The 15,937-nt window shown below is 39.4% G+C and overlaps 1 protein-coding gene across 1 annotated transcript; it reads left to right on the top strand.

The window, feature by feature from the left end:
- Nucleotides 1–3,839: 3,839 nt before the first annotated feature.
- Nucleotides 3,840–15,363, top strand: LOC310747395 (butyrophilin subfamily 3 member A3-like). The gene is made up of 13 exons (XM_083581758.1): nucleotides 3,840–4,864; nucleotides 5,184–5,255; nucleotides 6,469–6,744; nucleotides 7,270–7,368; nucleotides 9,138–9,164; nucleotides 9,564–9,590; nucleotides 10,367–10,430; nucleotides 10,791–10,817; nucleotides 11,705–11,731; nucleotides 11,887–11,939; nucleotides 12,375–12,395; nucleotides 12,494–12,520; nucleotides 14,160–15,363. Exons 1-13 carry the CDS (start codon nucleotides 4,843–4,845, stop codon nucleotides 14,693–14,695), a joined length of 1,278 nt encoding a protein of 425 aa, XP_083437884.1. The 5' UTR covers nucleotides 3,840–4,842; the 3' UTR covers nucleotides 14,696–15,363.
- Nucleotides 15,364–15,937: the final 574 nt, after the last annotated feature.

Genomic DNA, 15,937 nt, shown 5'->3' with positions numbered 1-15,937 from the left:
TTATAAAAACGAAAATTTCCTGGATGCCTAGATTCAGGTTTGGGGCAAGTCCTTGATGGCAAGAGAACCCCAACAGAGATTTAAAATAACAAAATATGCAGCAAAGTATGGAAATATAGACTGTTAAACCTTTAAGATACCCCCTTCTAAATTGCCTCCAAAGTTCCCCGCTTCCCTTAGCATAGAAATAGACCACATGTTTGGTAAGTCAAAAATTACTTACTTACGAACTTTATAAAGGTCAGAGTCATGTGTCATGGTCATTTTAAAAAATAAAAAGCCTCTCATGGAGGTTCTGCGCCTTCTTCTGTCCAGTGCAGATTCCCCTTTCTATTTAATCCATGTTGGATTTGATAATGTATAATTGAAATCTTGCTGCCAATTTTTTTTATTTGACAAACAACATAAAAATTACCACATTTTTTGCTCTATAGGGCGCACCGGACCATAGGGCGCACCTAGTTTTTTGGGGGGGGGAATAAAGAAAAAAGGCTTGCGGATATCTGCCCGAAGCCCGGGGTGCGCAGCGCTGCGCTCCCCGGGCTTCGGGCTGCAGGCTGCTATCCACAAGCCTTCGGAGCCCAGCGGGCACTCCCGCCACGCTCAGAAGGCTTGCGGATAGCTTCCTGAAGCCAGGAGAGCGAGAGTGGTTGGTGCGCACCGACCCCTCTCGCTCTCCAGGCTTCAGCAAAAGCCTGCATTCGCTCCATAGGATGCACACACATTTCCCCTTCATTTTTGGAGGGGGAAAAGTGCGTCCTATAGAGCGAAAAATACGGTACATAACATCCCACATCACACCCTAATATACTACTGAACACAACTATACAATATATGCACCACCAATCACTAATTTTATCAATAACTAATTTACAGAACAGAAAGAAGAAAAGAAGAAAAAAGAAAAAATTAAGACAAAATAAAATTGACTTCCGATTAAACCCATTGTACTGTCACTTATTATGGTTATTTTACACACAGCATCATACTATTATTTTGTCTTCCTACTTCTTATCCAAAGTATTTGACTATTTGTCACCTTCATCTTACAAGAATCAATCAAGGTCTGCCAGGAGATTTTTATTGTTACAATAATTTTTCAAGTAATCTTTAAATATTTTCCATTCATTGTGTATCTTCTGTGTCAGATATCCTCTGACTCTCCCTGTCATCATGGCCAACTGTAAATATTCTATCATTTGGACCCACCATTCAGTTACTGTAGGAATCTGTAGGAATCTTTTCACTTTTCCAGTTCCTTGCCACCAGAATCCTGGCTGTGGTTTTTGTATACATAAAGAGTGGTCTACCATTATTCTTTATTTCTGATGACATTATCTCTAAAAGGAAGGCCTCTGGTTTTTTGAGAATGAGCACCCGGGGTAAGGCAAGTAATTTGCTCCCCCTAACCCGTGGATTTGCGCCCCCCCAAACCCGTGGATTTGTGCCCCCTAACCCTAACCCCCAGATGTTGTGCCCGGTGCGGCCAGCCCCCCCTGCACCCCCCACGCTACGCCACTGTCTATATTGCATTTTCATGATGTTTTCTCTGAGATTATACAACGCCGTAAACTTAATATCTTTCTTCCATAGTTTCTCCAACTGGTCTGTGTAAATATTGTAGCCAACGTCCTGGGCCCACCCTTATCATTACCCCTTTCACTTCTTCCTCTTTTACCTCCCACTGGAGAAGGATATTGTATATCCTTGAGATATATTTCCCTTTTGATTATATTAATTCTTTTTCAAATTTAGATGTTGCATTCTCAAATCCTTTCTTTCTATCCATACTTAATCTCTCATTTGTTTGAAAATATTGTAACCAGTCCATCAGATATATCCTTATTTCTTTTTTTAAAAAAGAGTTTATTATTGTTTTCTTCTAACAGCATTCTATATGTGGCCCATTCTCCTTTCATGTTTTTCTTTTTTACAGTCACGGCTTCTGTCGGTGAGGTCCACAAGGGGATTTTGGGTTCTAATAGATCTTTATATTTGAACCATATTTTATAAAGTGATTTTCTTACTATATGGTTCAAAAACCCCTTGTGAGCCTTCACCTTCTCATACACCAAATACGCGAGCCAGCAAAGCAGTTATTGAAACGCTTCATTATAAATGCAGCACATCTGTATTTTTTAGAGTAATCCAGTCCTTAATCCAAACTAACCCGGCAGCCGCATGATATAATTCAAAATTAGGAAGGGTGAACCCTCCTCTCTCCCTCTGCTGCCAAAATTTTGTGATAAAACCATCTTTTTGTGTGAAGATCCTGAAATCCTGATAGTTCCTGAGAGTGACGTGTGAAGGCGTTGGCACCTTGAAACTTTGTGTAAACCAAGTTATTTGTAAGCATTACAATATTCATCAAGTCTAACATTATCCACACTTTAACTTTTAGTTGTTGTTTCTGGCACAAGTTTCTCTCTTTGCTCTTCAATGTTCCAAAAGGTGCCAGGTTGCATTTCCTGGCTTGGAACTGACTGTTGAAGCTGCAAGAGGTAGTCCTTTGTTGATTGTTTTTGGAATACAAAACCATTCTGAGCTCAGAAAAAATGCACCTCTGTTACTCCCCTTTTCCTTTCAGGTGTGTGTTTGTGTTTCAGAGAGCAAAGGTCAGGAACTGAAAACCACAAAACAAATTGAAAGTGCCAGCAGTGTCAAAGCCACCCTTACTTGGAAAAGGAGTGGTTGTGGGAAATCAGGTTTGTTTCTGTGCTGGTGGATTAAAAGTGAAAGCCTCTTTTCTTATAAGGCTCACAATTCCAGGAAATCGGCTCTTGTGGAGACAGGCTGAATAAATTCCTCTCTTGATATGTGAGCAACAGTTTTCTATCTAAGCCAAGAGTTTGTGGGCATGAAGGGACAGAATAAGACCACGCGTCCTTTTTCATTGATGCTATCTAAATTTCTGTTTTAGCACTTTGACCTCAAACTGAGGAAACTGCTGTGCAATTGACTTATTAGTGGTGTGTGGGTGTGGGTGTGTGGAGAGAGAGGGGGAGAGAGAGAGAGAGAGAGAGAGAGAGAGAGAGAGAGAGAGAGAGGACGCACATAGAGTGAGAGATGGTGGGAACAAATTGTTAATTCACTTTTATTGTATTTTTACTGCCGGGGAGGCAGATCATCTGCCTCAGGTGCCAGATGTATAAGCAATGAAACCATGAACGCCAAGTGAAGCACTCTTAATGGGCAATTCAACCTCATTTTCATGTGGATACCTATTTGGGCTTCTAGAAGGCCTTTATTAACTAAAAAACATTATTGAGGGCTTCCCTGGCAGAACAGCTAATTGGACTTAACCATTTCCTTGGACTTATCCCACTGCTGCATCAGAAATATCATGGTGTGGGAGCCTAAGGTAACAAAACAGCTAGAATGCAAATACAAATAGTTTTAATGTGTTTTAAGTGAGGTCTAGTATATAATAATAATAATAATAATAATAATAATAATAATAATAATTTATTATTTATACCCCGCCCATCTGGCTGGGCTTCCCCAGCCACTCTGGGCGGCTTCCAAAAGAATATTAAAATACTATAATACATCAGACATTTAAAGCTTCCCAAAACAGGGCTGCCTTCAGATGTCTTCTAAAAGCCTGGTAGTTGTTGTTCTCTTTGACATCTGGTGGGAGGGTGTTCCACAGGGAAGGCGCCACTACCGAGAAGGCCCTCTGCCTGGTTCCCTGTAACTTGGCTTCTCACAGTGAGGAAACCGCCAGAAGGCCCTCGGTGCTGGACCTCAGTGTCCGGGTAGAACGATGGGGGTGGAGACGCTCCTGACATAGTATATGTCATGTTCCCCCTGCCTTTGCACTCTGTTCCACAAAACTGGAGGTGGGAGGAAGTTTCCTTTTTTGTGATCAATTGGAGAGAATTTTGCCTCCTAGGTTTTCCTTAAACTGCAAATGGGCTTGAACAGGGATGGGGAAGATGTGGCCCAACAGGGATGGGGAAGATGTTGTTGTACTACAACTCCCATCTTCCCCAACCATTCGCCATGCTGGCTCAAGCTGATGGAAGCCATCAATATCTGGAAGGCCACAGATTCCCCTTCTCTGGGCAAGCTGCTTAATATCTTGAATCTGAAAGATTGGCTGGTGGGGGTGGGCTTTCTTTGGTAGCCACCTTCCTTTTGAAGGTGGTTTGGGCACAGCCTGTCCTTACTCTCCATCCAAGGACCACCTACACCTAAATGTAAGAACTCCTTATGAAGAGTTTGTATGAATTCTTAGACTTTAAGAAGATCAAGGCTGGATCTAGACACATCAAAAAACATTTCAGGAAAATGCGTTGTAAAGCTCACAATGCAAAATCACATTGCCGAAGGATCGAACCCTACAGCGCCATCCGCTGTCACAGTGTTATAACACATTTAGAACACTGTATTTTGACTAATGTAGCTGAGTCCCAAGTCAGGTCTACTTAGAATCTCCTCTCCTGTTTCAGATCTGAAATCAGAAACGAGGAACTTTTGGCCATCCAGACATTATCAGATACCAACTGCAACCAGACCTTGCAGGCATGGCCATGGTCAGCACTGATTGTAATTGTAGTCAGCAAAAACTGGAGGCCCACAGCTTAGCTAACCCTGTCTTAAAATTGTTCTGGAGTCACAACAACACTGTAGCCTAGCTTTTTGTTTAAGTGGTCTGATCATCCCAGTCACATTGCTGAATGCTTAGCGAGGGAGTTTTTCACCTACATATCAGCGCACAACTCATGCAATTCCCCTTCCCTTTCACTGCTTCCCTTTCAGTGTATGATTAATCATTAACTGGAAAAATCTACAGCAAGAACAACAGCATATCACTTTTCATGCACTGCAAGCCGAATCATGATTATTCCACTTTTAGGTGGTAAGATTTTTTTATATCTCTACAAAAAAACCCATAGCAAAATTACCCACAGAAAACCACAAATATTGTGGGGATAAGGGGTGAAGGAAAATTGGAGAACTATAATCAAAAAGAGACTTTTAACTCACCTGGGAATAAGTCTCATTCAATTCAATATGGCTTTCTTCTGAATGGAAATGTACAGGATTACAGCCTTAATAACTTGGTGACAGAATAGAACTCCTCTTGAATTCCACGCTCATTCCCTTTCCATGTGGGTTTTGCCTATACATTTTTTAAGTATCCAAAGTGATGTTCAAATGCTTCTTTGCTTTCATAGCTGTTCTCACCAACTCCAGGAACAGTGCCATTCACTTGCTGCCATTCCTGATTATGAGTTATTCGGCAACTGGTAAGTATTCTGAGTGGTGTTTTGTTTTGTTTTTAAAAAAAGTAATTGCCTTGGCCAGTTCCCTGCTCTGGTTTTACTAGAAATGTCAGCTTTAATCAATTTAATTGGCAGTCACCAACTAAAGATTTAATTGGAGGGACTTTTATTTTTATTGGTAAAGCTTATATTAAAGATGACCCTTCAATTTAACAATGAACCTAAAAGTGATACAAAGCTCCTTCGGTGTCTCAAGAAGACAGCTAATTTGAGTTTCTGGTCATAATCCAGTGAATAATTAATGGGTTGGAATTATAGAACTGTAAAGGACCTTGATGATCATCTAGTGCAAACCCCTGATGATCAATAAACCTGTTTTGCGTTCAGTCTTGTTCACCTTCTCCTGTCTATGCAGTTTTGAGCCTGCATAGAAGTGATTGCCCTTTCCAGTAACTGCTGTTTCAATATCCTTCAGACTGAGCTTATAATTCTGTCCCCAAGCAAGCCTACCTTTTAAGGGCGAGGAAAGCCACAGTTACCAGAAAAGGTGATCATTTCTGAGCACAATCAAAACGATTCTTCTTTTAAGTGGGAATGACTAGAGAACGTTTTCTACATTTTTTGAAATACAGTGGTACCTCGGGTTAAGTACTTAATTCATTCCGGAGGTCCGTTCTTAACCTGAAACTGTTCTTAACCTGAAGCGCCACTTTAGCTAATGGGGCCTCCTTCTGCTGCTGCGCCGCCGGAGCACAATTTCTGTTGTCGTCCTGAAGCAAAGTTCTTAACCTGAAGCACTATTTCTGGGTTAGCAGAGTCTGTAACCTGAAGCGTATGTAACCTGAAGCGTATGTAACCCGAGGTACCACTGTAGAGTGGGTTTGAAATTGACAAGCGTTACCTGAGAGCCCAATGGTTTTTCCTGCTATGCAGCTCACATAGTGGATAACATCATGTACTGAATATTAGAACTTTTTGATCTTTTCAAACCCAGTGAGCACTATTAATTCCACCCTAAAACATAGGATTCACTTGTGATTTTCTACAATATGTTTGCTTCTCCAATTTATTTTATAAAAACTAAGTGGTGGTAGGATTGGGTTGGCATGCAAGTTTCAAGACCACCAGTTGAATATCATTGCTTTATGTAATCCAGATTACAGAAATAAATACAAATTTTGCCCAAATATTTCTTGGTATTTATGCTTCACACTGAACTATCCTCCTATCTCTTTAGGTAACAGTACAAGCCCTTTGATTGTTCTTGACCAATACAAGGGGAGTGGGATCAGACTTGTCTGCAAATCTGAGAATGTGAGATCTCCTGAGCTTCTGCAGCTGTCATGGATGGATGGCAAAGGACAGGAACTTTCTGCTACTCCAACCACTCTGGGCAAAAGCAGCATTGAAAATTCTGTTCTTCTAGAATGGGGTTCTGGGAGTGCTGTCTCCTGCAGAATCACCAGTAAATCTTCAAATACACCAATAGGATCAACATCCCTTGTAATTGCAGGTGAATGAGAAGTGGTGCTGTATAGAAACTGGTGACGAATGTGTAGAATGAACACAATGTCAACAATGAATATTCACAATGCTCCCTAACAATAGTATGAACTTTTGGGGGAATATTATTAAGTGAAATAAGTTGCCTATGCATATTGAGGATTAGGATCAAAGAAACAGTAAATCCAGTCTTCTGAGTAGGATTTACTTTAATGTTGCTTTCCTACATGGTCCATAGGACTAGGAAAAATTAATCCTAAGAAGTTTTGAAATACAACAAGAAACATGAATTGTTGTTCAAGTCGCATTATGGTTCCACATTGATCTGAACTAAAGAATTCTGTCAATGGATGCAGAATTTGCCAGGTGTCTTTTCTGCTATCTGTAGATATTTATATTTATTTATTTATTTATTTATCATTATTATTTTGAAACTTGGTTTAATCTGTGCTTATTGTTTCCTATGGACAAATTAAAAAGAAAAAAAGAAAAAGCAGAGAAGATCTTCTAACTGTTGAATTGGTTCTATTCACAGATATCTTTTTCCCTTCCACCTCCCTCTGTATGGTTGGCTTCTTCATCATTGCAGTACTTATCATCAATGTCATAATTTTCACCTATTTGAAACTAAACCGTAAGTTTTCCCATTGTTCCAGAACATGAACACGAAGACACACACACAGAGAGAGACACACATTAAATGGGTATGGGATATCTTTATCATCATGTTTCTGGATCTGGAGAGAGAGAAAGAGATGGATTGGATGTGCATTAGGGTATATAAATAACCACAAGCAGAACAAGAAAATTCAGAATATGTTAATCTATAACTAGGTTTATGCCCACTTCCCTACTTTCTATAGAGGCTGGTTCACATGTCAGGTGTACAACAAAAATTTTACTATTATTGTTGTAGTAGTTATTATTACAATTGTATCCCATCTGTATTCCAAGAAGCTTATAGTGGCCTACATGAATGAATCTTTATTTGTGTCAACCATCGGCCATAACAATAAAACAACAATACGCTATACAAAGAATAAAAATTAAAAAGTCAATTATATAAAATACATTTTAGGGTTTTGAATGAATAGTCAAATAGTGGATCTTATTCTAAGTGCCCCAGCTAAAAACCTTGCAACCTTTGCAGTCACCTGCTCATCTTGATCAGGTGCCAAGAGAAAGGACACTGTGGCAGTGGCTGGGCAACCCGGAATGGACAATAAAAGAGGGGTGATAACCTCATTCCTCAAGTCTTTATAAAGAGTGCAGGTCAGAAGGGCATGTGCCAATCATTATGGATGTGACATCGCATTCATAAATTAAACAGAACAGTGACTGGTCCAAGGCCACCCAGGGAGCTTCATGGCTGAGTCAGGATTTGAACTCTGGGGACCTAATCTGACACCACAATTCCCAGGGCCGCCGTGCCCATGAGGCAATGTAAGATGGCCACCTCAAGCAGCAGGAGCCACAGCAGTGGTGGAGCGGGCATCACCCGCTGCTGCCGCTGCATTACTAGCAGCCTGGTGGTGGTGCTGGAGGAAGAGCGAGCAAGGACTTTGAGTGAAAAGGCAAACAGGAAGGAAGAGTTCAAGCTTTGCAGCTGTGCAGCAGCAGCCTGGAGACTTTGCAGAGAGCAGCCCTCCCACCCCCTCTCCCCATAACCCACTTCATCACAGCACTTCAGACCTAAACTCAGGCAGGCCACCGTAATGCTGGTGTACTTGCAGGTGGTGGCAGTGGGGTGGCTACGACACTGAGATGTGGAATGGTACATTTTGCCTCAGGCATCAAATCCTCTTGGCCCTGACCATTCCATACTGACTCTTTTATAGAAGTGTGCACCTAAAACCTCAAGAATGGCATGTAAGGTTAAAAAAAGGTAAAGGACCCCATGATGGTTAAGTCCAGTCAAAGATGACTATGGGGTTGAGGCCCTCATCTTGCTTTTCAGGCTGAGGGAGCCGGTGTTTGTCCACAGACAGATTTCTGGGTCATGTGGCCAGCAGGACTAAACCACTTCCGGTGCAACGGAACACCGAGACGGAAACCAGAGCACACAGAAACGCCGTTTACCTTCCCGCTACAGTGGTACCTATTTATCTACTTGCATTGGCATGCTTTTGAACTGCTAGGTTGGCAGGAGCTGGGACAGAGCAACGGCAGTTCACCCTGGCATTCGAATAGCCAACCTTCTGATCAGCAAGCCCAAGAGGCTCAGTGGTTTAGACCACCACATCATAGAGCCAGGGTTGTCTATGGTCTCCTGTTAAGCATGCACGTGCTCAGAACTGAACATTTATTGTTACATAATGCTGAGAGTGGTTTCCCCCATAAACAAAGAACATGCGTATAAAAATAGAAAGTATATTAAAAATCTTGTTCTTTATTTTATTTTAGACGATCGTTGGAAGATTGCTTTTTCAGGTAATCACTGTATCACTTTATGGAATGATTTATGGGATTGCGTTAACAGGAGGAATAAGGGGCTGAGCAAAGTCTGCTGGGTGGGGCAGAGTGAAGCCATTCAAGTCCTAACTAGGGCTGAAAGTTTATACATTGTTTGTTTTAAGATTTGAAGTAATAATAGTTTTATTATTTATTAACCCCATCCCCCAAAAAAGCTGGCTGGGTTTCCATACATTACATATCAGAGCATGGATATTAGTGTTTTTATTGCACACCCACCCGATAATTAGATATTCTGCGATATGGATTTTAAATGTTTCATAAGTTGATCATCATTTTAAGATTTTGTATTCAAACGTTTTGTAAAGTGCACTGAACAAATGTTAATAATACTAATATATCCCTCCCCATGTGCAGAAAATGAAAAGTTAGCATTAGAGGAAGGTAAGCATGGATTTTCTACTTGTCCTTATTAAAATTGCATATGAATTACCCTAAATATGTTTACTTCCATGACTGGCACCATTGGGCATCCCCTGGCACTGGAATCCAATGGCATTGCTCCTGCTCTTCCTCACTTGCCTGTCCCCTCTGAGCAAATGGTCTGGGACAAGAGTGCTGGGCTGGAGCTACACCCTCCGCTTGACTTGCCCTCTGCATCTGGGGCCAGCACTGTTTATGGCATAGTGCATTGGCTAGTTTCCAACTGTGAGCTTTAGCATATTGTGCAGGGGAAGAATATAAGAGTACAGGCCAGTAGATAATATCTATGAACTGAAAGAGAAATGTTTACCTCCCGTGCATAATGAAGCACACACACTTCCTGTGTATGTGTCTTGGATATCTATCTAGCATCAGTTGCTGGTTTTCTGGAATATAAAACCCAAACCAGAATTGGAAGATGAGATACTGCCAGTGGATCAGATCTTTAATTCCCCACTCCCCGAAGGCCAACTTTTGTAGTTGGATATTACCACTGCTGCCCAACAGAATCCCCTTCTCCTTCGATATATGGCATGATCCAATAAATGCTAGTGGCTTTAAAGGTCTTGCTGATTTGAATGTGAAAGTTACATCTGAAATATGGCTTTAAAATCTGATTAAGGATATGCTTTTAGTTTATAGCTTTGAAAAGCCCACTAAAAACCTAATGAAATTCAGAGTACAGCTCTCTTCCAAATCACAGTGCATTCATGTGCGTTCCCCCTCATTATCCACAGATGACAATAATATTTCTCTTCTCTCTCTCTCTTTAAGAAAAAGCAAAACTTCAATGGGAACTAGGTAAGACTCCCATTCAGTTTCTGCCTGTCATAATGGTAAAATACATTGGGGTCATTCATTGTAGATTTCACACAGATATCATTCTGTGTTTATGTTCCCAGATACAGTTAGAAATGAAGTTTGCACAACTGCTATGGAGATCCACGTGCCACACTTAAAATTTCACTGTCAATACATTATCATCACCATCACCATTATTATATTTGTTTATATCCTGCCTCTTTCCCTGACAGGGACTCGTGGCAGCTTACAGATTAAACAGAAACATCAACTTGTACATTTCACTTGTTATACATTTTTAACAATTTTATAATACTTTGCTCACCATGTGACTAACTCTATCACTCTTTTATTATTCAGAGAAAGTAAAAGAAGAAACAAGAAAAGGTAATTCTACAACACTAGCAGGGATGTCAACTAGTCAAATTCTTAATAATAATACCTGTAATAATAATAACTTATCTGTACCCCACCCATCTGACAGGGTTGCTGCAGCCGCTCTTCCTTTTACAGCCTTATTCTTTCTCCAGCTGCAGCTGCCATAACTTGAACCTGGCAGCTAGGCAGATGAAGCCCACTGACATTTAATCATAAAATCATACAATCATAAAATATAGATTGTATTGTATTGAATGGTCTAGTAGATACTAAATATGAAGAGGAAATTCATTGCTGCACCTTCTAGCCAAGGAAATACAGTGGTACCTCTGGATGCGAATGGGATCCGTTCCGGAGCCCTGTTCGCATCCTGAGGGGAACGCAACCCACGTCTGTGCATGCGCAGGTCGCGATTCACCACTTCTGCACATGATGTCATTTTGAACATCTGTGCATGCGCAAGCAGCAAAACCCGGAAGTAACCCGTTCTGTTACTTCCGGGTCGCTGCGGAACACAACCTGAAAATGCTCAACCTGAAGCTACTTTAACCCGAGGTATGACTGTACTACTTTAGAAGTTGGTGTATTTATAATAATTTTTAAACTGCTTAATATTTAAAAAATCTCTAAGGTCCTAGTCCTCAGAATGTAGTGCAAAATGTTTTGATATCCGCAAATCAAATCTGATCTAATAACAGTATATATAATTAGATAATGATAGCTGCCTTAAATTTTAGGATGGATGGATAGATAGTTCTGATTGTTTCTGGGTACTATATAGAAAAACTACACTAAAAAAACTAAGCTAATCTTAAACATTCTAAAAGGCAAATTGAAAAGCCCTACCTTGCTTGTATTCATAAAATATTGATCCTTTTCATTTTGTTCATTTGCAGAATTCAGGAAAGTGCAAGAAAAATTTGGTAAGGATGATTTTCAGTAATATTCAGTAACATGTGACTGAGTGGATGGACGGTGCAACACTCACATATGTTTTTTGTTCACCCAGAGGCTGCTTTCACACATGAGGTTTAAATTGTCTTTGTTTCCTATTCCCCCCCCCCACTGCACTCACAAGTCATAGAATGCACCTGCCAGGGCAAACAACTAGTAGTGTCACTGACAAGAAAAGTGGGTATCTTGTTAAGGTACTTTTTGCCCTCAGATAGGCCCTGGAAGAAACATTATTTTCTCTGCCAAGTGAATCCAGGAAGCATATAGCTTGCTGCTTGACTAAGAGGTTATAAAGCATTCCAGAGTCAGGATGCAAGAGCCACCCTCAAAGTGTGCCCCCCTTTAATTTGCACTTTAGGTCTTTTTATTTATTGAAGTTATGCATTGATCTGAGGTCTACAGCTATACTTATTACCTACACTTAAGACCTAAACTCAGGCTACATTCAGCTTCAACTGAAGAAGAATTGAGCAAAAACCTTGCACTTCTTTATTTCTCCATGCTTAGTTTTAAAGCCATTCCATCTGATTGCTTGAAACACTCACATTATCTATGTTTTGTCAGAAGTCATTTGTGAAACAGTTGCTGATTGAATATTATCTTCAATTACAGCAAAAGCAGAGCATGAACTAGGTGAGTTGGATCAAAACATGTTTTGATTCTTACATTCTTTAAATGTAAACTGTTGCACCATTGCAAATCTCACGATTACCTATTGTTTTACATTGCAGAGTTCAGGAGGGCATTGTCCTGTGCAGGTATGATCATTTGTGAATATAGAAGACCTTTAGCAGTTGTCAGTCTATATTCTCAAGGCCAAATGAGAGAATATAGTATATTAAAGGCTTCCTTGCATTTAGTGTGCCCATTTTTAAAAATGCAAATAGTAGTGTTGGTAGTGATAATTATCAGTATCTCAGAAGACTAATAAATTATTGCAAGAGGGTGGGGAGTTTAACTCTCTTCCTTTGACTGACTACATTCCTGACAAAAATCACACCCCCAAAGCTGCTATCTGCATATTCGTTGCTGTGAATGTTGGCACCAACGAGATCCATCTTCCCAATGCAAGCAGCATCAATGGAGGAGCAATTTTCATCTGGACCACAGCAAAATCAGAAAGGGTTAAACTTCCCTTATTCATCTGCTGTGATTCTGATAACTATAAACTCCCCACAACAATTGCAATCTGCACTTTAGAAATATGCATATTGACTATAGATGTATAGTGAAAGTCATAACTATTTTGGTCTTCACTCCAATCTAGAACTACATAAGAATCCCTTTATACAGTGCTTTTTTTCTTTAAAAATGTTTAGGGGTACTCTCATTTTGACTCAAGAAAATCACAATTTTATAGCTCAAATTGGGAAAAATAAATATTGTGAATGGACAAAAGTACAAAGATTCACAAAATGTTTAGGGGTATGCATACCCCTGTGTCCCCCCAGAAAAAGCACTTTCTTTATATATATAATTTTTATTAAATTTTCTGTTTTACAATTTAGAATACTCATTTAAACATCCTTAAAACATCAATGACTTCCCTACTTGGTTCATTTCACATATCATAAATCCCTGCATATTTTACATAAACTAAATCATTCAATATTCCATTATTACATCCATCAAAACTTATTTACACTGTTGAATTTATTTTAATGTTGCCAACGTTTTCAAGTGTACACTAGAACTACATAAGAATTCCATTTACATGGTTGAGGGGGCAATCAATGTGCCAAGTTAGAAAGTCCTTGTATTTAGGGACACTCCAGATGTCCTTTCCCCATATAGCAAATAGCTAGATTAGAGCACTGATTTCAAAAGCTGATGCTGGGTTCAACATTATCATTTTAAAAGTATGTTTCTGTCTATATTACACTGAAGTCAACAACCATAATCCTTGGTTGAAATTAAAAAAAAAAAAAGTTCAGTGCAAAACAGTTCAAAGTAAAAGCGTTTTTGATGTTAGAAAAAAAAATCCTCACAATCTTCATTCCAGTTTAGAAGTCATAAATACAGTGCCCTTTTCTATAAAAAAAATGTTTAGGGGTACTCTCATTTTCCTACTCATATTGAAATACTGCCCCTCAATGAGGCCAAACTGAGATTCACAAAATGTTTAGGGGTATACGTACCCCTGCGTACCCCCAGAAAAAGCACTGCATAAATACAATATGGAGAGTGCATTAAATTAGACTCCATATGGTGGTAATACTCAACGATGTGGTGGAATGTAATTGGACAGTGGTTTATGACGTGGGTCAGAGATATTTCACCATACCACTACAAGGGGTCACAAGCAATGACCTCACACAAAAAAGATCCCTGTGTTTAATATGGATAGTAACAATCTTCTTTTTGTAAATGGCATTATTGTTTCTTCCTGCTATCTAGTCGATGTCACTCTGGATCCGAAATGCACACATGCCAAACTCATCATCAAAGAGAAGAATAAAGTCAAATATAACTCTTCCCCCTCAGAACAACAGAAAGATCCCAAAGGACCTCTGATTGCAGTGGCAGATGAGGGGTATAGTAAGGGGGAAATGTACTGGGAGGTGAAGGTTGGACACAAAGGTGAGTGGGAGCTGGGAGTACTTACTATAACTGCAAGGAAAAGGCTAGAAGAGAATATGGAAATGCCACTGGAGGAGGGATATATTGGTATACAATGGTTCCAGGGTAAGTTTCATTGCATTGGAGGAAATAGCCTACCTGATGGCCAGAATGAAGAATGTGAAGTTGTAGGTGTTTTTCTGGACATGAATGAGCAAGTGCTTTCATTTTATAATGTCCAGAAGATGTGCCCTATTCGGTCAATCCCTTATGAATTCTCTGAGGAAATGTATCCATTCTTCAATCCTGGGAGTGATGATAAGTTCTTGGAAGTCCGATCAGTAAGCATCCCTAAATGTTTAATATCCCTGTGAAAGAAAGTACTTCCCATGTTTTCTACATGTCACAGAGCCTTGTGTAAGGACTGGTTTACACCTGCTCCTTTGATTTTGATTTTTTTTTTTTACACATAATTACTCATAGTTAATGTAAATTCTCCGTTAGGAAACCTAACTTTTGAAGTGAGGTGTTCTGCCTGTGTTGCAAGTCATCTTTGTTAGATGTTGCTCCCATCAGATGATAATCATATATTATTGAATCAGCCTAAAGTGATTGATGGTGGGAGCGTTATCCTGGAAACAGAAACCAAAAGGCAGCTATCGGTTGCAGATGTTACTAGATCTGGTTCAGAAGATGACAGGTTCATTCTAGAAGCAGAAAAAATGAGACAACCTTCATGCTCTTTCAGCTACAGAAAGAATCACAGACATAGCTTTTTTTGTATTGATTTTGACCCTGGAGAGCACATGCCACAAGTTACTAATGTGTCTTTTCTCCTCAGATATGCAACAGGTTTGAGGGGGGTCCCCCCTAGATTGTTGGATTTTGTTTTGTTTTGCAGAATATGCAAAACATCCCACAGCCTCAAAAGCACATGATACTATAAACATTTCTGAAATGCCAAATTTCATTGATAAAACTGTGATCCTTTTCAGAAAAAAATATAATATGCACTACCAAGCACTGAACCAAGCCTTGGTGCTATATTATATTTAGAAGACCAGGAAACCTAGCATGAAATCTACTGTGGATAGTAATCATGAAAATAAAATATTTTGTATATTGTTATTTTTAATATATATATATAATATGGATATGTGATTTTTCTTGGTATATTAATAATAGAAAAATAAATAAATTTGAAAGAAGAGTTATGAAATATGAAATTACTCTGATATCACAGTCTGCAATCATCATTCTCATGGTCTTCAACTGTAAACAGCAGAGAAGGACTACTTGTTTCAGTTATGTCACTACCTTTTTCAACACAATATATGTACTAATATATTGGTTATATCTTTGTACCTTTTTCATCAGGTGCTGGAATTTTTATAAGGTCAGTTACATAAGCAAAAATGAGACAATTATCGGTGGGTTTAGAATCTGGAACTTATAAACTGCAAGCATATGGTGTAACTTCTGGGATGGGCAACAATATTCCTCCTTGAAGAAGCTATTTGATAGTTCATTCTGATCACAACATTTTTATTTAGATCAGTAATCCTATTACTGGAAATTAAAGAACAATGACTAGGGACAGAACTACTTATTACTAA

Source organism: Podarcis filfolensis (genome assembly GCF_964270895.1).
Source record: "Podarcis filfolensis genome assembly, chromosome: 13".
NCBI classification, from domain to species: domain Eukaryota; kingdom Metazoa; phylum Chordata; class Lepidosauria; order Squamata; family Lacertidae; genus Podarcis; species Podarcis filfolensis.
This window is presented reverse-complemented; position numbering and strand designations above follow the sequence as displayed.